Below are 25481 nucleotides of genomic sequence, written 5' to 3'. Positions count from 1 at the left end.
CTCTCACAGAAAATAGTTCTCCATGAACTTCTCCAGTGTGAGTCCCCCACAGGATGCAGTCCTTCAGGCACTGCCTGCTCCAGTGAGGCTTCCCTGCGAGGCCACAGGTCCTGCCAATAAACCTGCTCCAGCCTGGGCTCCTCCCTCCACAGGTCCTGTCAGGAGCCTGCTCCAGCCTGGGCTCCTCCCTCCACAGGTCCTGTCAGGAGCCTGCTGCAGCCTGGGCTTCCATGGGGTCACAGCCTCCTTTGGGCACCCCCCTGCCAGACCTAAAGAGAGAGACTGGGACTTGTGGTCCTAATCTATCACAGTGTCTCCTTCAGAAAACCAAAGATATATTCTTAAATAATTCAATAATATCCAAAACATGTGGTCCTTTATGACTGAAAGCAGTTAAAGACTGAATGCCTGTCTAAAGGGTCCAATCCTTGAGATGTAATTCAGGGGCCTGTTGGATGCAAAAAATAACAAGAAGACAACAAAAACCCAACCAACAAAAAACCCCAAACCCTGATGTTTTCTCCACCTTTGCTTTCCTGCAGCAGCAAGGTGCAAGGCTCCACACAGTGTCACCCAGGGGCTGGGGGTGGTCGTGTCCCTGTGTCCCACAGAGCCCGGGGAATCCATCACCTGAAACCTGGGCAGCATCACAACAGCACATGGAGATGCAGAAGTGCCAAGTATGCTTCCAAGGAGAGGGAAAAAAAAAGTGTGCTTAAACCGAATTACATTTTCACTCACTGGCTGGCAAGATAATGATCTGACACAGCTAATTAGCAAATTCCTGAGGCTATTGTAATGCTCAGACCAAAAGCATACCAAACTCTTTGTTAATTCAGCTGCTTAGTCTCTTCTGCCTCCTCTTACTGTGTACCCTTATCTCCTTTGAGAAACAAACGGGAAACACCTTCCTGTTTAACTGCCTGTGCTCTGGAGTGGCTTCCAATCAGTGGACATCAGCACCAGTTTTAGATGCAGAAATCCAATTAATCTAATCTGCCTGCTGGTTGATTGATATCTGGGAGGTTACTGTTCAAGGGAGAGTGCCTGGAGAGTGAGTCAGGCTGATGTCTTGATAGCAAAGATTCTGCAGGCTCAGACTCTCCCCACCCCATGGCTGTTGTGTAGCAGCAGCCCCGGCTGGGAGGAAGCAGCAGCTTTCAGCTCTGCTCCTTTAACTTCAGCCACATTTCCATTCCAAAGCAAGAGGTAGAGGATCTGTGGTGATAAGGACTTCCAAGGCTAAAGGGCATCTCTACTGTCCCTGAAAGCCACTGAAATATTTACCTCCATAGCAAACTGAACTCAGCCTTCCCAGGTCCTGCCCGCAGGTCTCATCATTTTCTGGTTTTGCTAGTATTAGGGGCTGTACCTGTACCTGCAGGGAACTTGGGTCATCTCCAGCCATGGACTGACCTTTTCCTAAGCTGTGCTGGTCAAGCCTGGAAAATGCCAAGTACCAAGGCTTTTCTGCTTCCTTTCTAAAACATATCAAGCTGCTCAGCAAAAACTGCTCTGTGACATCGATGTCCTGCAGCTTTCCTGGATAAATCCAGTATTCCCCAGTCACTGGCCATGTGTGTGTTCAGATGTGGAAGAGAGGGCTTGTACAGTGTCTGCAGCCCTGGCACTGCCCTAGGATGCCCACTCCATCCTGCCAAGCACCCAGGAGGTTTTGGGGTGGGCAGGGGTGGTGCCTCCTACCTACAGGGCCATGGGGAGCCTTGGGCACTCATAATGGAATTGTAGGATAATTCAGGTTAGAAAAGACCTTTAAGACTATTTAACCCACCTGTTAACCCAGCACTGCCAAGTCCACCACTGAACCCTGTCCCTAAGTGCCACATCTACATGTGCCTTTACAAAATCTCCATGGATGGGGACTCCACCTCCAGATGAGGAAGGGCTATGACCCCACCAGCCTTGACCAGCTCCGTGCAAGGGGGCTCATGCAGGGTGTTCCAGTCATAGATCTGGAGACATGCCAGGAGGTATCTTGAATTTGGATGGGCCAGGGCACCAGAGTGCCAGACTCCCCTCTCCTCACTCTGTTTCCCAGGCTCCCTGAGGCAGGCACACAGCTGCACGGCCCCAAGGGTGCTGGCACAGCTCAGCTGGGCCTGAGCCTGCTCCGTTTGCATCCTCAGTGGGCCGGGGAGGGAGGTGAAGCGCTGGCTGTGCATCCACAGGGACGCTCTGGCACAGGGCTGGCCAGAGTGCAGGAGCTGCAGGGCAGGCTCAAAGCAGAGCTTGGCTTTGCTTCCTCTTGCAGGGCCCTGGTATCACTCTCACAACAGTCCCACAGCACTCAGACCCTCAGGGGCTGCCTCTGTGGGACTGGCAAGGCAGGAGCACTGGGCCTCCCATCTCATGGCTCCTCTTCCATAGCATCTGCTCAGACCCTTCTGCTGCCTCCCATCCCAGCACAGAGCAGGGCACTGCTTCTTTTGGGATTGAAAATAAAACGTAGGGTGTCTGGCTCCTGAAGCCATGTTTGCGTGGAGTGATGGTGGTTTGGGCGCTGAGGCTGGCTGGGATCAGCCCTGCCCCAGGCAGCAGCAGAGGAAGCAGCAGGGTTCAGCTGCCTGCACGCTGCGAGCACCGTGGCAGCTGATGCCTCTGCCATGATGACTCACTGCTGTTGATTTGGGCAGAGGCAAGAAAAACAGCCTCAATTGCACCAATTTAACATTCTTATTCTCAGCGATGGGCTATTAGCTCAGAGCAGATCCCCATCCCATGCTGCCCCCACCTCCTTTCAGTACAGCATCACTGAAATTTATTTTTCAGTATCGGAAAAGTAATTTATTGTGAGCCTTATATTTGGGAAACCAGCTTACATCACTACCACAGACATCACATGCAAATGGATCACATCTGCACCAACAAAATACCTGGCACACTTTGACTTGATAATCACCCCAGGCAATTCTTTTTTTTTTTCCCTTTTTTTTTTTTTTTTTTTTTTAATGGCTGCTCCAATGTTGGCTTTATCACCATGGGAAGAATAGGAGGAACCTCTAGAACACATGCTCATGATAGCTGGTCAGGATGACTGTCACCGGGCTGTTCTCCCAAAAGCACTTAACCCAAAAGAGAGTTTTACTCAGAGTGAACCCCCAGGAGGTATTTTGGCCCTGCTGCAGCTTCAGCTGAACCACTGGTGGAGCTGCACCAAGTACCAGTGATGGGTGCTTCCCCGGTGGAGAAGGGATCACAGCACAAAGCAGCCAGGGGCATTCAGAACATGCCACTGCAGTGTGAGTGGCAGCTCAGCTCCAGCCTGGTGTGGAAAGTGAGCTGTCAGGCTGCATTTCCTACATCCAGCCTCAGCAGCCACCACTACTCACTTATAATTTTCCAATAATTTCCATTTTCTCTTTTCCTTTTCAAAGGACCACAGATAAGCTATATGGTCTGACACAAATGAAAAAGAAGGGCTGTTATTCTAACAAATAACCTCTACAGCTGTTGGTACCCTGGAGCTGTCAGGGCATAATTTGTTTTGAAAGAAATCACACTGGTGAATTTTGTTGGAATGGATGGATGGATGGATGGATGGATGGATGGATGGATGGATGGATGGATGGATGGAGTCACACTTAGCTCTGGATGGGGCTCACCAGAGAGGGATCAGATATTCTACTTTCTGAAGTTCACTTCTGAAGCCTGTTGTGCCTGGTGGTAGTAGTTAACCATCAATCCTGGGCCTCACACGGACTAAACATGTATATAAAATAGAATGCTCACTTGTTTGCTGCTTGTAAGCTTCATTTTTAAGTCCAGGAAAGGGCTTATTATGTGGCTCCAGATATTGCAAAGTGCCCCTGAAGCAAACAGGTGGGCCTGAGACTTCCCATTTCTTTCAGTAAATAGTTTTAAAACTTAGAGAAAATCTTTATTTTGGCTTGAAACACTAAAAAGCCACTTGAGGATGTTGTTTGGAAGAAAGAGCTGCTGGTGTCCCACTGCACGGAGTGGTCTCTTGGATGCCCAGCTTGGGCTGCCAGGTGCCACCACGGTGACACCTCGGGCGGTGCTCAGGGCTCTCCCCTCGCAGCCAGGGTCACTCCACGGGGCAAAGGGAACAGTGGTAAAAACACAGAGAACAGTGCGATGTTCTGCGAGGGCAGTGCCTAAAAACACAGAGAACAGTGCGATGCTCTGCGAGGGCAGTGCCTAAAAACAAAGAGAACAGTGCGATGCTCTGCGAGGGCAGTGCCTAAAAACACAGAGAACAGTGCGATGCTCTGCGAGGGCAGTGCCTAAAAACACAGAGAACAGTGCGATGTTCTGCGAGGGCAGTGCCTAAAAACACAGAGAACAGTGCGATGCTCTGCGAGGGCAGTGCCTAAGGGACATCCCGCAGAGGGAGCCGCGGCGGCGCCTCCCGGTCTGCAGACCGGGAGGTGGCAGCAGGATCTCACGGATGGAGCGCTGCTGCCGCGGAGACGCGCGGGTCGGGCGCGGGCCGCGTCGGGGCGACATTCCCGTGCCTCGGCCAGTGTCGCACACGCCCAGGGTGGCTGTCGCGGTCTGCAGAGCTGGCCGGGTGGGGCAGGGACGGGGTTCTGCTTCGTGCAGCCCCCGGTGCAACCCCCGGTGCAGCCCCCGGTGCAGTCCCTGGTACAGCCCCCGGTGCAGCCCCTGGTACAGCCCCTGGTACAGCCCCCAGTGCAGCTGCCGGTGCAGCCCCGGTGCAGCCCCTGGTACAGCCCCCGGTGCAGCCCCTGGTACAGCCCCCGGTGCAGCCCCTGGTACAGTCCCCGGTACGGCCCCCGCTGCAGCCCCCGGTACAGCCCCGGTGCAGCCCCTGGTACAGCCCCTGGTACAGTCCCCGGTGCAACCCCCGGTGCAGCCCCTGGTACAGCCCCCGGTACAGCCCCCGGTGCAGCCCCTGGTACAGCCCCTGGTACAGTCCCCGGTGCAGCCCCCAGTGCAGCCCCCGGTGCAGCCCCTGGTACAGCCCCCGGTGCCCGGTGCAGTCCCCGGTCCCCGCCGAGCAGCGGCACCCACAGAGGACAGGGCAGGAATCCTTTTGCGGACACTCCATCCATCGATGACATTGTCATCCCCTCCGGCCCTGAGCACACGATGGGCTGGGCATCCAGGCGTTAGCCAGGTGTCAGCGACCTGTTCTTCATCTTCTGAGTGTTGTTTGGGGGAGAAAAAAATAAATGTAACAGCATCCTTGGTCAAGCTGTGCATCTGGAATGAGTCTCCCTTCCCCTTCATCCCTCGCACAGTGCCGCTGCCAGCGCCCCCAGTGCACACCAACTTCTTCTTTTCACCATTAGAGCTCGAGCAGAGAAACTTGGAGAAAAACCTCAATCTTAGTGTTTGCCTTTCCCAAAATAATAAATCCATCAGATGATTGCCTCCATTTGCTTTTTTCCCCTACTCTGTCCCTATTTCTTGCCCAGCTTTGCTCTTTGGGGCGCATCCCCAGAAGCCTGCTGTGCTCCAACGTGGCTCGCTTCCCTTGGCACCTCACCAGGCTGCTGCACCGCCTGAGGTCACAGCCTTCAGTCCCAGCTTTGTGAACAGAAGAACCTGGAGTTTGCTCTCAGATGCAAGGCTGTGCCTTGTAATCCCTGTGAAAACAGAGGGAGCTAAGCGGGGCAAAGAGCTGCAGGCGAGTTCAGCCGGCAGAGCAGCTCGCAGGAGGACAGGCTCAGGGTGACAGCGGTGCCCTGCCATGGGTGACACGGGTGCCTGTCCCCAGGGGAAGCCGCTGCCTGCAGAGCAGCCCATCGGTGACAGGGCACAGCGTTAGGATAATCTCATCTGCGGTGCATTAAGGTCCAAGTCAGGCTGAGCATTCCCAGCGCCCCGGGGCCCATCTGGCAGCTCTGCAAAGCCCCAGCAGGGGAGGTGCCCTGGCTCTGCAATCTTTTTGTGCCGCACACTCCGAGTCCAACCCAGTTCTTCGGGGTTTCCTTCCCAGCCTGCTCACAGCCCCACGGCACCCCATCCTCGCCCTGAACAGTTGTGTATCATCAATAACAACGAGGTCCTGGCGGGAGGGGATTGCAGCAGCGGGAGCCGTGATTCATCCCCGACGGCCGATAGCTCATACAACATCTGGCAGCGCCTTTGCAGAAACTCGGGATGCAAAGAGGGAGACACAGCCCGTGCCAAACCAGGGCGGGTGGCAAGAGGCTCTCTCGATACCAAAGTTGGCACATGGCTGCAGATGGGCTCCTTCATCCCTCTGTGCCTGGAGGAGACACGTGAAGGCCAGGAAAGCGATGGTGGTGTCCTACATCCAGCATCCCCCCTCCCACTGTCTCACCTGTGTGAGCTGCACTACTCACACCCAGCCTGCCTGACTTTCTAGCAGGGAATGCAGGCCAGCAATACCCACAGAAAACCCTGCATCCTTTGGTAAATTAAGAGAGATCAGATTCCATCTTGCCAAAAGTATTTGTGTAGCTCCTTCTCTTTTCCTGGATGGTCTCACTTCTCCTGAAACACCAAAGGTGATTTAGCTCAAACTACAGACTGTAAAGACATAAATCTAGAAGCAATTCCACTGCCATTAATGGTGGTGTTCTGGGTTCATTCCAGCAGACTACAAATGAGAGCCTGGCGCAGGCCACAGGCTGATAGACGAACTATCAATACATCATTGTGTCTGCCTTCTTCTTCTGCCTTTATTTTTGTTCATTTCCTCTTTTTTAAGCAATTCAGGAATGATTGCTACACATCTTAGTAACTTCTTTTGGGGCTGCATTTGAAACAGTCTGGGCTCCAGCTCAGCACCAACACTGTGAACTCTACTGCAACATGAACACAAGCAAGGGCAAATCCTGTTTAAAAGGAGCCACTCTGGATTCAGAACTAAAGCATTTAAAGAAAATCACAATAACTGTGCAAAGGTACAAACATTCAGTAAGACCTTGGTGATGGCTGAAACTCATTTAACCCTGTGGCCGTGCCATGTAATTAGCATTCTTATTGCTGAATCACATGCTGATTGTTGACAATCGTATTCTAAAAGAGGGCAGGGGAAATCACACTGATGTCAGAGATTGCCAGGGATGCAGTGGAGATGTGCTGCAGTGTCTGCATGATGATAGCTTGTAATACAACAGCCTAGAGCAGTTGAGACAGCCTGAGACTCAGCCTGAGACCCAGCCTTGTTCCAGCTGAGCCCCCGCAGAGCCCCTGACCCACACAGCTCCCCAGGGCCTGCAGAGGCTGCCAGAGCAGAGAGCAGCCAGATGGGATTTCCCAGTTATCAGGCCATAATTCCATCCCTGAAGCCTGCAATGGAAAACTGCTGTCCAGCTCTGCTGGGTACTCCAGGAGGCACCAAAGATGCAAACTGCCAGCACTGGCTTTCCCAGGGTGATGAATGCTACAGAAGTTGATTTATTTCTCCCTCTCAATCCCACCTCTTAATCAAATCCGACATAATTTTCTCCTTGATGAAGCTGTACATGGGATTGCCTCTGCTTTGCTTCCTAGGATAGCCAATCTCGAGGCAGACTTCACCATGCTGGAGGGAACAGAAGAGTCCAGTGGCCAGCACGAGCTGCCCCAGAACTGGTGCTTGAGCTCCCTGAGTGGTGAGGGGCTGAGGTGGGACATGGCCAGGACTGATCCTCAGCAGACTCCAGCATTCTCCCAAGCAGGTGCCAACATCTCCACTTGCACACCTCAGAGGTAACACTGCCATCCCACAGCCCCACCCCCCCCAAATCAGAACATAGGTCAGATTTGCACTCTCCATTTTGGAGAGCCCAAGAAAGCACCATCACTAAATCAGTTTTGGTACACTAAATTAGGGGTGCTCTGAGCACACTGAGTCTCAGGGCAGACAGGCACATGCATACCAGCTCCATTTATAATTAAAAAGCCTCTAAAGTGAGTGGCTAAGATACAGGTGGAAATTACTTGTGTGGGCTCAGCTCCCATGTACAACCCTCCCTTACAACCCCCCTGCACACCCAAATGCTCCCCTTGTAAGACAGGGAGGACTGAAACAGGCCAGGCCCTCCCCATTGCACAAGCCCCACTCCAGAATTGACAGAGATCTGGTCTTTTCAGCAGATACACAGTAAGCAAGGGACTGGGAAAAAAAAAAGGTAAAGGTCAGTGTGAAAAACTAATGGAACAGGAGGATGTCTCAGTCTCCCAGCAGAGCTGAGCTGCACAAACAGCCCTTTATCCACAGGGCCCTTCCCAGCACCTGGATAGCCCCAAAATCCCCATGCTGCCAAAAACCTCATTGACTCTGTTTCTCTCAGCTATTCTCATCATTCAGCTTAGCCAGCTAATCAGGTTAATGAGGTGATATGCACCACATCTGCCTGTGGCATACAATCAGCCTGAAATTAAGTTTTAGTGTCAATCTTACCAAATACATCTTTAGAACTTCAAAATCATGTAATTGGATTCAACTCATCTCAAGCTCCATCAAGGGAAATATAGGTTGGATATTAGGAAAAAGTTTTTTAGGGAAAGAGTGATAAAGTTCTGGAATTACAGCCCAGGGAGGTGGTGGAGTCACCATCCCTGGATGTGTTTAAAACAAGACTGGATGTGGCACTGGGTGCCAGGGTTTAGCTGAGGTGTTAGGGCTGGGTTGAACTTGATGATCTTTAAAGTCTCTTCCAACCTGGTGATTCTGTGATTCTGTAGCTGCAGAAGAAATGTCCATGGGAGACCTTAATGCTGGTTATTCTGCACAGGGTGGGAGAAAGAGAGAACAAGGTGGGGCTGGATGGGGCTCAAGGCAGCCTGCTCTAGTGGAAGGTGTCCCTGCCCATGGCAGAGGGGTGTGAATGAGATGATATTTAAGGTCCCTTCCAAGCCACTTCATTCTATGATTCCATGATTAATTGTTTTCACTAGGTTTGCTGGAGACTGACTTGGTAAGATGCTCCAGAGAAGTTTTGAAAGTGCAGTTCAGGGAAAAAAAAAACAACAAATTGAAAATGGGAGGAATGCTATTCTCTGCCAACTTCCATTTGGTACCCTTGAGTTACCATACAACCCACTAGACTAGGAAGGGAGTGATTAAAGTCACACTTTGGGTGGTGTTTTGGAGGCAGGAGCTCCACAAATATTAGGGAAAATACATCTCAGCTCACAAATAAAGATACCATTTTTACAAGGGCATACTGGCTCCATCTGAGGTGGGTTCAAACAGCCCAAATGGCTTGTTTGGCCTCTTCCTAAAATGAATTGACACTGTTCTCTGCTTGTTGGACTCTGCATTTCCCCTTATGGGAAATGTCACAAGGGTTCATTTTGCCAGCAGTTCAGTGAGGTCTGTGCAGGAAGCAAAGAGCAGGGCTTTGGGATACACCCCAGATGCAGGTGGGATGGTCACTCCCCCTGAGCTGCAACCCCACTCACTGACCATTCTGCACATCTAAAAATACCTCCCTTCTCCTCTTCTGTGAGAAGCACTGCCTGGGAAGGGATCCCCTTCTCCTCATTATGAGAAGAATTTCGACACATTTCTAATATGGAAAAAATGTTAAGCTTGAAAGCAATATCCTTTAAAAGTGCATAGACACTAAATCTTTTGCATGAAGCCATTTGGTATATGCCATTCATTGTGAGGATTCCTTGGTGAGCACAGAGAAGGCTGCTGCCACTGCTGGAAAATTCAGACATATCCCCCAAATGGCATATTAATAATGAGATCTTTCAAAGAAGGATCCATGACTCATCCAAGAAGAAAAATAGGTCATTCACTATACTGAACTCTTCAAACAAAATAGCAGCTTTTTTTGGGTTTTCCCAGTTTAAACCAGAAAAATAGAGAAAGTAATGGGAGGGAAAATGTGGTGGTTGCCGCTGCCAGACACCATGAGCAGTGAGAGCCTGCACTGACATTTTGGGGTTAAAAATCCCACCCTGACAGGCATTTTGTGTCCTGTATGGCTGTTTCCTAAAATCAGGATTGCAAGAACTGCAGCATCCTTCATCATCCCCTCATCCCACTTCCCCCACTCTTTAGTCCTTCCCCAAAAATTTACCAAAAGTAACATCCTGGAGGTACCCAGGGTTAAAGGGGCCAAAGCCATCAGCACTGGGATGTTTTGGGAGCCCAGTGGCTTTTGCCTTGGCAGCCATCCTGCAAGGGACATGCCTGCACAGGGAGCACAAAGGGGCCAGGGCAATGTGCAATGGAGGGTGAATTTGCTGTAGATGCAGAATACACCCAAAACCATCAAACCTGAGCAAGGATTTCCAGTACCCAAACTGTGTTATTGCCAGGGCAGGAGCTGCTCTGCCTCATCTGTGTGGATATGGGGCCCCAACACTGAAATCCCAGCTGGGCAGGTGCATATGGGGGATCAGAGGGATCATGTGCAAAGGGACACTCAGCCCCCTCCCAGCTCCTGCTGATCCCTTGATGGAGTCAGTGCAGAAAAAAAGGGCAGGTTGCAAAGTTGGCATTTACTATTTCATTAGAGCTGTTAATCTTATTGCTATTACTATATTATAATCACTTCCACAGCCCACCCAGGTCAGCTATCCATACTGGATTATTACATTCATCATTTGCATTCAGCATTTATTTGGGACCATGATTTCATATAATGCTTTGGAGATTAATAAAGGCCATGGCCCTTTCCTGTAAGCAGTTGCCCTCCACACTGATGAAATACCACATTTAATTGCTGTAACCTGACTGCTGCTGTTTCCTTCCTCTCCCCCTGCCTGGGATCTTCACATTCAGTGTCTGCTGGGTGCAGCCCATGCTGGTGGAATGAGGACAGAGGCAGCTGGCCATGACGGGGATGAGCTGTAGCAGCCCCTGTGCTCCACACGGGCACCTGTGCCAGCACTCTGAGCAGAGTGGAACCCCACGAAGGTCTTACATCCTCATGTGGACAAGCCCCTAATTTAATTATCTCAACAAGATGAAAGAGGAGCTCATAGCAAGTGGCTTTTAGTCACTAAGCAAATACTTGACAAGGAATGCTGAGCTCTTAAACGGCTGCTGGGTTGTGGGTCAATTCCCTTTCAGGAACCCAGAGTCATAGAGCCTAAACAGCATCCAAATCAAATTAATTTTTCCTTCAGGGTAAAAAGAGAAGCCTGCCCTAACCTTTTCTCCAGCCACCTCTGAAAGTTCCAGCCAGCCCTGCAGCATCGTCCTTTCCCACTGCTCCACAGTTAGTGGCTTTGCAATACCAAAATCCAGTAAGCATTTAATTTGGGCTGGCGTTTTTCCAAGCCCCAAAGTCTCTGTGCACTCTGGAAGCAGAGGATGGTGGTTATTCACCTGTGAGCAGGATCACACCCAGCCCATCTCAGCTGGTGAGTGCAGCTCCTGGGGCCCCTCCACTCGTGTGGCTCTCAGCTCCTCCCTTGGAGGCACAGTTAAATCAAACTTCTTGCCTTCCAACCCTGTGGCTGATTCTCAAAAACAGCCAGAGGAGGATATTTTGAGTCCTTTCCCTGCAAGAAGACAGCTTCCTGTCAAGCCTTCCCCCATGCCATTCTGAGTGTGGTCTCCCATGACAAGTCACTCAGATTTTGTGTTAGCCCAAGCAACAGCACAAGTACAAATGGATGTCAGAGGGGATGAGCAGAACAAGTAGCCTCTTCCTAGGCCAGGGGTGTGTTCCTGGGTGTCTGTGGGAGGGATGCTGTCATAACACAGCCACACTCCAGCAGAGTTCCCATTCAGAAATCTGCTCAACAACAGCACCACTTGCTCCCTCACAGCCCTTGACAAACATGGATTTGTTGGCATCCTGACAGAGAGCTTCACAAACGAGGCAATCAGCAGTGCCGTATAATTTTCATGATATACAAATATCTAGTTGCCATGGCAACCCTGAGAGCTGGACTCTACTTTTTTGGTAGATTCCCAAATACAGCTACATTTTGCCAGCACAGCAGGAGCGTGGTGCCCAGGACCCCGCCTGGGGACAGCAGCCAGGATTGCTGAGCAGCATCAGCTCTTTCAGCATCAGCCCAGAACAGCCCTGTCCTCTCTGACCAGCTCCAGGCACTCACATGCACGGCTCCAGCTGTGGATCTTTTCTCTCTCACGTCACCTGTGCTTTGGCTCTGTGTCCTTCAAGGCTGAGCAGCTTTCTGAGCAGGGACTGCAGTGGGAATTGTGTTCCTGTCAGATCTGTGCTTTACCTCTGGTCAGTGGCAGCTCTGGCAATTTGCACCCAGGAGTGAAAGTTTCCAGCCTGTCACCACAGGCCCCGAGCTGGGTAGTAATTAGCATTGACTCCATGATTGCAGAAGGTTGATCAATTGCTTTATGATATCATCCTATACTATCTTATTCTATACTCATTCAGAAACTCAGTAACCCTTACCACCAGTCCACCACAGCTTTGACCTAATTGGTCAATTAATCCAAACACTATCCAGCGTCCAATTAAGAAATCACCCTTTGGTAAACGAATCTCCATAACACATTCCACATGTGCACAACAGCAGGTGCAGCAAGTGAAGGTAAAGAATTGCTTATCATTCTTTTCTCTGATCTTCTCAGAGCCTTCCCCAGGACAATGCCTGGGAAAGTCTGTGCCTGCTCTCTGTGGCCAGAGTGCTGCTGCCACACCAGCCAAGTTACTGATCCCCAGCAAAGCAAAAGTGGCTAATGAAAAACATAACCACCCTTTTTTGGTGACCATGCTGCAGAGCTGGTGCCAAACAGGGGTCCTCACCCAGCTCTCCCACCAAGGCAGTTTTCTCTGGAGGCCTGGAAATCCTTGGCCACAAATGAGGAGGAGACTTTTGGGTTACCAATAGGGAGCAATCAAAAGCACAATGGGCTCTGGCATGACACTGTTCCTGTGCTGAGCCAGCCCCATCCCAAGGTCCCCCAGCCTGGAGGAGCCCCTGGCAGCTGTGAGCCTCTCGAGGGAACTGGTGCTGCTGCAAGTTTCACTGAACTTTTGCAATTAGTTCAGGTGCCATTGCACGCCAGGAGCTTCCAGGCTGTACAAATCCAGCTGATTCATGCCTCTTTCAGGAGGCATGGCTGCTGCAGCCAAGCCCTCAGAAGGAGATCCACTTCCCAGCAGGTTTGTCCCCACTGGCTCTGCTGTCCTGCTCATTCCCTGGCAGCAGCAGGGAGCAGATGGCATCAGGCAGGATGGGGAAAGCCCTCCTGCAGAACAGCAGGATCATCTTTAAGCCAATATCCACTGGGACCCACACAGCACAAATCCTGCTCACCTTCCCTGTGCTCCAGCTCTCCCCGCTGCAGACCTCTGGGATGCACTAAAGCTGTGGGATTTAACACTAACCCCATTGCACAGATGGGTAACAACATTTATCACAGGGTTTTGTGGCTTGGGGGTTTTTTGGTGATAGGGCTCACTGCTGCAGCCAGTCTGTAATGTACTCTCTGAGCTGCTCAAAGCATGTTTTTTAGTCCTGAGATATTTTTGTTCTCTGTCAAAGGGAACAACTCTGAGGCATCCTGGCCTCAGGGCAGGAGCTGAGCCACTGCTCAGGCAATTAAATCCAAGGGAAATGCACAAGAAAAAGCTCATGATTCAGACGTGCAGCCCTTATTTTCCCAGTCATTTACGGGAGAAAAAAAATCTTAATTGAATTAATAGAGGAAAGGACAGCCCAGCCCAGCCCAGCCAGGTGTCAGAGCAGTCGAGATAATCACTGGGGAGGAAAACCCTCTCCAGGCTGTGCCAGGGCAGCACCAGTGTGCCCACAGGCTGTGACATCCATCTCCTGTGTCACAACAGCCAGCAGCACGTCCCAGGAAACAATCAAAGCAGGAATAAAAGCAATCAAAGGGTCAGAGGTGCAGGCAGGCCCGTCCCTCCTCACTGCCATGCCAGGGCTGGGGGCAATATTGCCTCTACAGCTCAGAAATAGGGTACAAGGAGGGTAGAGACTATATTGGTGCAGTCCCAGGCCACATCACACACTGTTCACACCTACTCCAGCCTTCATGCATTACAAAAGAATGTGTTCAACCCCTAAGAAAATCAGTGTCGTAAGAAGAACCCTCAGGAATCAGTCACTTGCAAGTGATGTGCAGGAAAGGTGTCAGAGTCCTGCTGCTGCCAGGTTTCCCATTGCCTGCACCACAGAGTGAGTCAGAAGGGAGAAACTCAAGATAACAAGGGATGAAAAGGTTATGGGAAAAGGAGAACAGAAAAATAAAGAAGTTCAGCCTGGAATCTGGAGCTGCTCCAAGCCATGTAGATTCTGGAACCGTCCATGCTGAGAGAAAGGGTGTGGCCCATCTTTCATCAAGCCAGACTCACTAGAAGTTCATTAAGGAGGTGAAAACTCCTGTTGTTTTCTGAATTTTATTTGATTACTGTGAAAGAGAAGACACTGGCAAGGACAGAGGGTTGATTTTTAAGTTAGGCCTGGAGGCAAAGGAGAAAGACAGGGGGGTTGGCAAACAAAGCCCCTATTAACTTTGGTCCTGACTTTCAGGTCATGCACGTTCAGCTCTTTTTACCTGGAAATGAAGATGTTAATTGGAGGTGGCAGCTTTCATTGGGCTCCCCATTAGCAATATTTTTAACCACAGTAGGGCCCAGATCTTCAAACACTTTCCCAAGGGAAGGTTTTAACCTTTCTTTTGAAACATCTCATACCACTTGCAGGGAAAAAAGACAGTTGTTTGGCTCGAGGCATACCAATCCCCAGCTGTGATGAACTCCCAGCTCCTCTGGACAGGAGACACAGCAGGAACAGGGAAAACAAACTGAGGAGGGAAGGGTAGCCTGGAGCTGAGTCTGGCACAGTGCAGCAGCATCTCCCCGTTGGTGACTGTCCATCCATCCATCCATCCATCCATCCATCCATCCATCCATCCACCCATCCATCCATCCACCCATCCATCCACCCATCCATCCACCCATCCATCCACCCATCCATCCATCCATCCATCCATCCACCCATCCATCCACCCACCCATCCATCCATCCATCCATCCACCCATCCATCCATCCATCCATCCACCCATCCATCCACCCATCCATCCATCATCCATCCATCCACCCATCCATGCATCCATCCATCCATCCATCCATCCATCCATCCATCCATCCATCATCAATCCATCCGTCGTCTATTATAGATAGAAATATTTTTATATATAAAAATACAAAATCTGGGATGCCAGCACTTTCTTATTTTAGAAACTTGCTCCAGCACACACATTGCGCTTACAAGACCATTATTACCCCTACCAAATTTTCCAGTTTCTCTCCAAGTGGAAACATCTTAGCCAAAAGCTCCACTGCCATCTGAGGAAGCAGTTCCAAGCCTCTAGTGCAGCCTCAGCTACTGACCTCAATTGCATCCACTCTGGAAAGGCTTCGTTTTGGAATGCTGTTTCTAAGATGGTGGCATCAAGGGGGACCAGACAAGTTTATGGCAATGCTTTAATCATCTGTGCAGGCAGTAGCAGAGATGGGTCAGACCCTGTGGCTTTGCCAGAGCAGGGACAAAAGGGACTCATGGCTCCCAGGAGGGGCAAAGGGGCCTCTTTGGGGCCCCCTGCACAGGGCTACCTGCAAAGCCACCTGGATGCTACAGGGCCGTAGGGATCAGAGCTCACAGCCGGGGGGAACACTGGATTTATTGTGCCTGTGTCCAGCAGTGCCCTTGGAGCTGTGTCCCCTGAGGAGAAGCCTGGTTTTCCCTCTACAGTGCTGCCTTTCCCCTGGGCCCTGGCACCAGCACAGCCCCACTTACACCCAAACCTGCAAATCCACCCTTGTCCAAGGAGTGTCCCACCTCCACACAGAGCAGTTCGAACAAGGCACAGGCTGCTGCCACAACCCCACACACCCCCCAAAGTATTTACAAGGGTGACAGAAGTACTTCTGTGGTGCCAGTGCAGCAGAGGACATCAGCAAGGACTTAGGGAGGAAACATCCTCTCACTAGGACACAGCAGCAAACACTGCAAGCTCTCCCCAGCCAGGACTGGGTTGTGAGGAGGGGCTGGCCCCAGCTAGTGGTGTCTGCCCCTCACCTGCCCTCCAGCCAACTCAGTCCCCTCCAAGCAGCCAAAGCCAAACCTGCCTGCCCAGGGATGCTGCTGAGCCCTGGGGCACTGCCTGGCCCTCACACCCTCCATGGTGCCTCTGTGTTTGCTGGGGGCCAGGCAAAGGGCAGGGTGAGTACACAGGCTGCCCCACACACTCCAAAAAACAGTCAGGGTCTATAAAATAAACTTTCCTAGGCAGCTGCTTCCCCCCAGCACACCTCTGTAACACAGAGCAGGTTGGGGAAAAAACTTCTTTCACATGAAACCCCAAGCCCCCAGGGAATGGCTGCTACTCCAGTGCAAGAAAGACAGTGGAGCCTCCACCTGCTGTTTGCTGTTTATTTTAGCAGAGAGAAAAATAACATGGACAAGAGGCATTTTGCATAACTTAACAGAAAATAACACTTTTCCTCCACTCTTCGCAGATCAACGGGCAAAAGCATTTCCTACACACGGCTATTTTTGGGTGCTAACAGTTTGGTGTATTGGTAAAATCAGGGGTTTCCTCTAACACACCGTGATGGTTGATCTGAAATCCAAAGCCAGCCTCGGGCTTGGGGGCTCCTCTGCTGTAGAATGCAGCTCCTGTCAGTGCTGAGTGCCAGGTTCATCCTCCCAGCAGAGATTCTGCAGCCAGGGACTGCCTGGGCATCCAAGCAGCTCCACGGCTCTCCCAGCCCACGCCACGTCCTGGCACAGCTGGAGAGGTGACCCAGATTGAAGGGGGCTGTGGGCAGCACCAGCAGCTCAGTCCAGGGCCAGTGAGGGGATCTTGCAGACGAAGGGAAAGGCTCTGCCACAGGCGTTGTCGTTCCAGGAGCGCAGTGCTGCCCTCCAAAAAACACAAGGCATTAGCTGAAAAAAGGCAAAAGGAGGGAACCACGCACTGCCCTTGGCACCAGGACCTCCTGCCACTGTGGGAGGCTTTCCCTGGATGCTCCCATTTGTGCCACTCGCTGTCATGCTTCCCCCCAGAATCCTCTTCTGGAGGATGTGGGACAGGAGGACAGGCCCCAGCTTGGACTTGGTAGTGGAGGGCAGCTGCAAACACAGCCCTGCTCCCCCAAAATTATCCACGGGCTGCCCATGGACAGGACATTTAGGGACATCTGGGGTGCCCAGACACACCTGGCTGGTCTCACCAGCAGGGAGGGTGTGAAGTGGGATTTTTGCACAGGCAGGATCTTGTCCCACTTCAGCAAGATGTCCTGGCACAAGCATGGGAGAGAAAAGCTGGAAAACAATGAGTGCTTCCACAGGTTTCCTGTGGGGGAGGGGAAATAGGAAAATTTGACCTTTGACTAAATTTGGTAATTCTACAAGGCAGTTGATGCTCCTGCCCTGCTGCTACTGTGGGAGAGGGAGATGGGAACAGAAGGAAAATGAATATGTACGCATGTATGTACAGGGTGAAAAGGAAAACACCTTTTCACTGTAAAGAAAAAAAAATAATACTAAAAATTAAAATGCAAATCCTCTGCCTGCCAGCAACCTCTTCAGAAAAGCAGGAGGCACAGTGGATTGAATTTACTGACACAAAGAATACTGAAGGTGCCCTGGGCGCTCACCGCTGCTGTGTCTGTACCAGATCTGCACGCAGTCCTCCTCCTCGGGGATGGAGTGGATCCCATCGTCAGGCTGGCTGCCATCCCAGTAGTGGTAGTCGTAGGAGGAGCCATCTGTCCACTCAAAGTGACCCTCCTGACACCAGGCCAGCAGAGAAAAGCTGTCACCACAGAGCTGTGACTGCAGAGGGCAGGAGGCCACTGCCGTGTGGTCCCCACCCCCAGCCCCAGTGCCACACCGCCCAGGGACATCGGGAGAGACTGCCACCACTCAGCAGATCCCATTCCCATCCCCAGTGCCACACCGCCCAGGGACATGGGGAGAGACTGCCACCACTCAGCAGATCCCATTCCCATCCCCAGTGCCACACCGCCCAGGGACACGGGGAGAGACTGCCACCACTCAGCAGATCCCACTCCCATCCCCAGTGCCACACCGCCCAGGGACATGGGGAGAGACTGCCACCACTCAGCAGATCCCACTCCCATCCCCAGTGCCACACAGCCCAGGGACACAGACAGACACCACTCAGCAAAGTCCAAACAGCACATCTGGGTTTTACAACTGGAAACTTGCCAAGAACAGCCCAAGATTTTGCAGTGTTCTCACTAGGGGAAGCCCAGAAATTTAATCTATATATTTTTTAACACCCCCACCCACATCTACATTCCTTTTCCTCTTCATTTTCCATTCCTTTTCCAGTATCTACAAAAAATTTGTTTTCCTGATGGTCTCCATTTTTCTTTCTAACATATGAGACTATATATTTTCAACATGTCAGCTTTCAAAAGTCACAGAGTAGCACTAGAGCAATGGAACTTGGTGGTTTTTGACACTGAAGACTTTTCCAGTTTATTTACTCTTCTTGGACCAGCAATACAATACTACTTGTATTAATCCAGTAATAAAATGTGATATGAGTAATTATTGATTAATCTATTAATTCTATCAACTTGTCTTTTAAAAGCAGACTGGAATGGGTGAAATAAATTTCTCTATGTGCTGCACACAGACCCTATGTCATCTCCTGATTAAAGGGGTATAAGGGGCAAAAAAGAAAACCAAGTGGCTTTCCAGGAGAAAAACACAGAGAGGTGAATTTTTCAAAGCCATTTCCCACAGGATTCCAGGGAGCTCCCACCTGCCGTAGGTCGTTGAGTCCTGTCCAGATGTCGGTGGGGATGCCGGGCACGCGGCTGTTCACCAGGTCGTACACAAAGACGTTTTCTTCCCAGCTGGCAAAACAGAGCAATACAGGGCAATCAAGAGGATATGTCAGCAAATGGTCAGGCGTGTCCCTAAGCACTCACCCTACCCCAGGACTCTTGGGCAAATGGGTCTCCTGCTTCTTACTGCTGGTGCTGACTGTCCCAGGTCTGTGCAAGAGGAACATAGCGCTGCTGAGAGCTGGGGGAGAGGGAGTAGGGGAAAAAGCCTGTGTAATCATCCTGTTGTACTTCTATCCCTCTTTCAAGAGTAAAAAAATACACAGCTTGGGGAAATTTAGGAAATACTATGCCAGTTTTCCTGCCAGTCCAGGAAAGGCATTTATTTTCTATATTGCCTTTCTGTGACCTGGGCCGCTGCTGCAGCGGGATGTGTGGGCTGGAACACGAGCCTGCACTGACACAGAGGCTGTGATGTGGGTCTGGGACTTTGCCCCCAGTTTCCTTCCTCCCCAGGCTGTGTCAGCGTGGGACAACATGTTTCTGCACACCCACCTGTGGATGGAGGCCAGCTTGGCTGACCTGATGCCGATGGAGAACTCGGCGCAGTAGAGGTCGGCTTCCGCCCAGGTTTTGTTGATGGGGAAGTAGCGGTAGCAGTGGCCTTCGTACTCCGTCCAGAAGAGTGGGCAGGAGTAGGCATGGACAGGATCAGGCATGGCTGGGGGCAGAGCAGAGGACATCCAGCAGCTGCTGGTGAGACAGCTTGGCCAGGAAGATGACCAGGTGAGGGAGGCAGCAGTGCCCAGCCCTGCTCTCCCACCTCACCCACCAAACACATACAGGGAAAACCCAGCTGCTGCAGGAGCCATGCAGAAGTTTGCAGAAGTCAAAATACATTTTAAACAAGTTATGGGTTCCTCAGTTTCAGCATCTGCCTAAATCAGGAGGGACATTCCAAGCTAGCTTGACATCACTTTAGGTAGAGTATGCTTAAAATAAAGGCACTGACATTTGCTACTGGGAAAACTGAGATAAGGGCTCCTTTTGTCTCTATCAGCACAACCGGAGCCTCTGTGCTGGGAGGGAGCTGACAGCCAGGGCTGTGGGGTTATGGCCGAGTTCTGCCCTCCTGCAAGGCCAGCCTGCAGCTCGTCCCCCAGGGAAACCCCATCCATGTGGTGTCCCTCGGCCGGGATGCAGCCAGTCCATGCGCTGTCCCCAGGCTGGGATGCAGCCAGTGCATGTGCTGCAGGATGCAGCTGGTCCATACACTGTCCCTGGGCTGGGATGCAGCCAGTCCATGCACCGTTCCCAGGCTGGGATGCAGCCGGTCCCTGCCCTGTCCCCAGGCTGGGATGCAGCTGGTCCCTGCCCTGTCCCCAGGCTGGGATGCAGCCGGTCCCTGCCCTGTCCCCAGGCTGGGATGCAGCTGGTCCCTGCCCTGTCCCCAGGCTGGGATGCAGCCGGTCCCTGCCCTGTCCCCAGGCTGGGATGCAGCCCTGCACGTAGGCACTGGAGCAGTGGTGCCAGCCTGTCCCACAGATATCCCACCAAGAGATAACAGCCAGGCCATGCTGCTGCTCCTCCTCCCCTGCTGCTTTTCAGCACAGTGGGGAAGTTGCCCCACAAGAGGCCCCTGTGGGGGCAGGATGTCCTTTTGGAGCCTTTGTAGTCGCCGCTGTCTGAACACAGCAGTGGCATTAACACGTTGCTCCAACCTCCTCCGTGCTCTGCTCCCCCTTGTGCGGGGAGGATGTGGCACTCGGGACCCCCAAGTCTTGGGGCACACAGACTTAACTCTCTTAGCTGCTGGTTTGTGAACGTGGGGGAATTGCCAGCTGCCCCCGAGCCAGTTCCCACATGCCCAGGGATCTGGGGTCTGGGGTCAGTGCTGCTCTTGAGGCGAGCGGGGCAGTGGGCAGGGTGGGCGTGCAGGGGGTGAGGGCAGACGTCAGATGCCATCAGACTATCCAAGCAGGTAACAGCCTCAAGCCTGGAGAGGTCAGGGCTGTGCCTCCAGCACTGAGGGGCCAGGGAATGGCTTTCCCTGGGGGTGGAGAGAGCAAAACTGCCAGCAGCAGCAAGGGATGTGGCTGGGCAAAGGAAGCAACAGCATGGAAAAAAAGAGAGGCAAGGTGAACCCAAAGCAGCTGTGTGAGCATTCATGGAGCCAAATCCTTCCCTGTGCCAGTGCTGGCAGCTCAGGGTGATAATTTCATTTTCATCAGCTCATTCCACATGGGGACCTCTGAGTGTTCTACAAACAGCCACCAGCCAGCCCACAGGGTCCCTGCTGTCACACCTCCCTCCCAGGTGACAAACCACAAATACAAAGAGTCTTTTTTTTCCTCCTGAGTGAACAAGGCCAAGTCAATGCCAAGCCCTGTGGGGCTGTCACCCCATCAATCTGTTTTGGGACCCCCAGCCATCCCTCCAGAGGAGCTGAGACTGGGGGCAGCTCTGTATCCAACAGCAACAGACCCTTGAGGGGCTCAAGGGGCTCTCCCATCCTCAGCAGCACTAATTATGGACTGTGGAGGATAGAAGATAAGGCCTGCTGGGCTGGAAGAGCAAAATAGCTTTTGGGGAGAGTGGGTAAGATAAAGACAGCTCAGCAGCAATGCAGAGTTCAATTCTCCGATTCACACCCAGCCATAACTGCACTGGGAAAAACCTTAGAACAGCCCTAGGAGATGCAAATTACTTCATTGTAGTAACAGAGCAGGACCAGGAACTCCAAAAGCTGATGTGATTCCTGGCAGTCAAGCCCTCCTCCCCTCATGATGCTGGCCAGGGCTCCCTGTCTCCACCAAAGCTGAAGCAGAACACAGAAGGGTCAAACCTTCAGTATAAGGCTTCACCTTCACCACCAGGGCACAGGTGAGGCATGTACCTCCAGCAAGGACAGTGCTGGGATCTGCTCCTGGCTTGCAGAGATTCGAGGTTGCTGTTCCTTCCTGCCCAGGACAGCCCAGAGGTCTGTGCCAGACAAGGCACCACCAGCTGCTCCAGCAATTGGGGTTTTATTATAGTGCCTTGACAAAATCCCCACCTCTGGCAGCATGGTGGCAAAATTCACAGGGCTTCACCCAGCAGCATCCCCAGCAAATGGAGCCTTCACTCCTGAGTGTGAATTGCAGTGGGTGTCCCACTGCCCTGGCTCAAAGCAGGCACCCCAATTCCAGGGAAAAACACCCTCACGTTCGTTCAGAGCAGCTGAGACCAAGTCAGACATTGAGACAGCCCTGCTTTGTTATTCCACACTGGTTCCCATTAGGTAGCATTAATTTGATGAGCTTCAGTGAACCAGAGGTGCCTGAAGGAATTTAAGGTTAAATATACCAAAAAGGAAAATATGGGAGGTCAGCTTTTAATTAGCATCTTTTCTGTTAGGTCAGGATCAGAGGCTTTGTCTGTCTCTTTGGAGGAGAACTACTGGTCCCAGTTTTTCAGCCAGGATCAATTAGGGGAGCTGCTTTATTTGAAATATTTGTAGCAGAAAAACCATAAGAAATCTGATGTGGGGTTGTGAGTATAGGGCTCACTCATGTCTCTACAGGAAAGCCTCAGAACCCAAGCCAGCAGCTGTGTGTGGTATTTCTATCTAGAAGGTGACAGGGAAAGCATTTGGGGGCTTTTTAGACCCAATCCTCACTTTCAAGGAAAGTGAGGATTGGGTCTAAATGACCAGCAAAACATCAGCTCCTCCACACAGGGCCAGCACAGCCAATGCCTGCAGCACAGGGGTCCCTGTCAACCCCCAAGTGACTCCATCCATTTGTCCCCAAATTCCTGCAGAAAAATGATGACAAGAATCCTTTCCTCCTTTTTTTTTTTAAATTTTTTTTTTTATTTACAATGCAGCAGTTTTAAAGGCAGGACCATGTTTTAAAGCAGCACCAGTGAAATAACTGTCCAGACTGGGCTAAGGATAAGATTCAGATCAAGCAGCTGTTACTAACTCAGAAAAGCTGGAAAACAAATATTTGGGGTCAGAAAAAAAAGTTTTGTGCTCTCTGCATTTGTGTCAGTGCCAAATTGGAGCCTTTTTATTTATTTACTAGCTGAGCCCCACAGTAAACTACCAAGAAAATCACTTTTCAAAATCTTACAGAAGCTGGCACTGCTCTGCCAAAAAAAGTTTCATTTCCCCAGTTGGCTTATTTCCAACTACAAATAATTAACTGAGAAAATCCTAGCTAGTTTCACAAGGGTTTCTCTTCATTTCAGTATGCTACTGGGGAAAAAAAAACCTACCACCAGCTGCATGTCTCCCCTGGACTCAGCTGGTGAAGAGCAGGTTTGCTCCTGAGAACTTCATCCCAAGGAGCAATGCTGCCTCACTTCCAGGGTCTGCACGTTTGAGATGTGAAATCTGAGGCCAGGACAAGGTTGGAAGAGATGCCCAGGCAAGGAAGGCTCCTGAGGGGCTGCAGCTCCATCAGGGGGTTTCGGACAGCAGATGCTCTTACTCTTGCAGAGAATCAAAGAAATCATTCCATCAACAGCTGACAGCTTTCCTCAAAACTTACAGGGGCTAGGAGACCCTCCTTGGCACATCCATAAGCTAATGCTGCCATCTGACCTGAAAAGGCAAGTGAACCTCTTCAGCTCTTGGCAAGCAGCTGGGTTTGGAGAGTGTCCATCAACATCCAAAAGGCTCGTCTGAAATTCATGTCAACAGAGAAGAGCTGAGGAGATCCTGTCGTGTGGAAGTCTGGGGCCTTCCCAGGGCAGAACCCTCCACCAGGACCCGAGGGCTGGCGTGGTGAGGGTGAGCTGGGGCTCAGGACCAGCATCCTGGTGCTCACCAAGCCACCTCTCACCAGCTCAGGCCACGGGGAGGGCCAGCAGCAGGACTTTACCCTGGCTCAGCACTGCTGGAGCTGTGGGGAGCTAGAAGGGGTGGGGGAGACAACAGGGCTGGGACAGGGGACCCCCAGAGCCATCCCCAGGATGACTTCAGCAGAAACTGCCAGTGGCTAAGCTGGGGGAGCCAGCTGAGCCAGAGGTCCATCCCACCACATCCTTCTTATTGAGTAACCTCCCAGAATAAGCATTTAAACAGGGGACTGGAGGGCAGGAGCATGTGGCAGGGACTAAGACAGTGTTGTTGTGTGATGCTGGGATGCCTCAACTCACCCATGGCTTTAGAAGCAACTCCTTAAACGCTGACATTCTAGTCACCATGGGCAAACAATGCCACCTTCATGTTACTCGCAATATTTGTTTTTCATTAACAGATGAAAGAGTCTCACACTGAGCATCCACCTTTGAAGGATGTGATTAGGGGAGGGACCTTGGTCTCAGTGCATGGGGGGGCTGTATGGAGCTGCAGGAGAAGGTATGTCCACTGATGGACACGAATCTTATAACTGGCCAATATTTTACAGACCCTGAAGTGTTTTTAAGGCACATGTCAAAAGTTTTCAAGTAAAATATTAAACATCAGTTGAAGCACATTGGGAGGGACATCCTGACACACCAAGGGCTTTGCTTTTTAAAATTCCTTAATGAAACCAAGCTGATTTTACAGCTTCAAATCCTCTGTATGTTTGGAGTTGAGGCTACAGCCAATAGCAGCAGCAACGCTCCTGCAGCTGGCACTGACAGATAGAAGTTATCTCGCAGAGTTTTTTTCTCCTTAATTAGTTTTGGCAAAGCTCCCACGGATTAGGTGTCTGGCAGGAAAGCCAGGCTTCTATCGATCCCTTTTCTCACGATCTCACCAAACAGCACTGAAGGAATCCCTTTCCACTCACAGTCCCAGTAAACCTAACAGGGCTCAAACTAACTTGGTGCAGCAACTGTCACTTGTACTGACACCGCAGAAAAGTTTAGAAGAAACCCAAGTGACATTCAGCAGTCAGCAGCAGCTCGGAGAAAAGAAGGGGAATAAGGGAGAATCCCGTGTTGGTTTCATACGGAGTAATTGTGAATAAACGAGAAGCCCTGATGCCCTCAGCCTGTCCTGCTGGGCTGCGTGGCCACAGCCCTGCAGCGTCCATGTGTGTGCCCCTGCAGTGATTCCTGCCACCGAGCCAGGGCTGCTGCCAGGCACAGCCCCGAGCCGCGGCAGCGCCTTGGCAAAGCCAAGGGCTGACCTGGCACACCGACACAGGGCCAGCCCAGAGAGCTCCGGCATCCCGGAGGAGAACCGGGACTGCCCTTGGCACGTCCCCACGGTGTGGAAGAAAGCTGATTTCAAGGGAAGTCAGGGACTTCTGGAGCAGGGGGAAGCCCGCTGCCGGTCCTGCGGGAGGCTCCTTCCCTGCCGCCACCATCACCGACCGAGCGGCCGCGGCCGGCGCCGAGCACTCACCTTGGCTGATCTTGATGTTGGTCTGGGGGAAGGCCTGGGCGGCCAGCAGGGCGGCGGCCAGCAGCGCGCACAGCGCCCGCCCGCGTCCCATGGCCGGCGCCGTGGGGCGGGGGTCCCGCCGGGTCGGGGTCCCGCAGGGCTCGGGGGTCCCGCCGGGTCGGGGTCCCGCAGGGCTCGGGATCCCGCAGGGCTCGGGGGTCCCACCGGGTCGGGGTCCCGCCGGGTCGGGGGTCCCACCGGGTCGGGGTCCCGCCGGGTCGGGGTCCCGCCGGGCTCGGGGGTCCCGCCGGGTCGGGGTCCTGCAGGGCTCGGGATCCCGCAGGGCTCGGGGGTCCCGCCGGGTCGGGGGTCCCGCCGGCTGCGGCTCCCGCCGAGGTCCGTCCGGCGCGGGGTCCCTCCGGCTGCGGGCCCCGCGGGCTGTGGGGCGGCCGCCGGGCGGGGCG

At 52.1% G+C, this 25481-nt stretch overlaps 1 protein-coding gene across 2 annotated transcripts; it reads right to left on the bottom strand.

Moving 5' to 3' along the window:
• Positions 1 to 16306: 16306 nt before the first annotated feature.
• On the bottom strand, positions 16307 to 25186 carry CLEC19A (C-type lectin domain containing 19A). Of its 2 annotated transcripts, none has more exons than XM_085592340.1 (5): positions 25039 to 25186; positions 19269 to 19434; positions 18689 to 18782; positions 17550 to 17682; positions 16307 to 16808 (listed from the first exon to the last, which is right to left on the bottom strand). In XM_085592340.1, exons 1-5 carry the CDS (start codon positions 25127 to 25129, stop codon positions 16729 to 16731), a joined length of 564 nt encoding a protein of 187 aa, XP_085448466.1. In that variant the 5' UTR covers positions 25130 to 25186; the 3' UTR covers positions 16307 to 16728. The 2 variants fall into 2 exon arrangements, with proteins under 2 accessions (XP_085448466.1, XP_085448464.1); XM_085592338.1 differs by having other exon boundaries at positions 17567 to 17682.
• Between the last annotated feature and the right edge of the window lie 295 nt (positions 25187 to 25481).

This window comes from Lonchura striata, chromosome 14 (assembly GCF_050655825.1).
Source record: "Lonchura striata isolate lonStrDom1 chromosome 14, ASM5065582v1, whole genome shotgun sequence".
Classification (NCBI taxonomy): domain Eukaryota; kingdom Metazoa; phylum Chordata; class Aves; order Passeriformes; family Estrildidae; genus Lonchura; species Lonchura striata.
The sequence above is the reverse complement of the archived record's forward strand: the minus strand, read 5'-3'. Positions and strand labels throughout refer to the sequence as shown.

Coding starts and splice junctions, on each gene's coding strand:
- CLEC19A (XM_085592338.1), bottom strand. CDS start 25,129: ATGGGACGCGGGCGGGCGCTGTGCGCGCTGCTGGCCGCCGCCCTGCTG. Junction 19,435..25,038: donor CAACATCAAGATCAGCCAAG/GTGAGTGCTCGG, acceptor CTCTGCCCCCAG/CCATGCCTGATCCTGTCCAT. Junction 16,809..17,566: donor GAGGACTGCGTGCAGATCTG/GTACAGACACAG, acceptor TTTGGAGGGCAG/CACTGCGCTCCTGGAACGAC.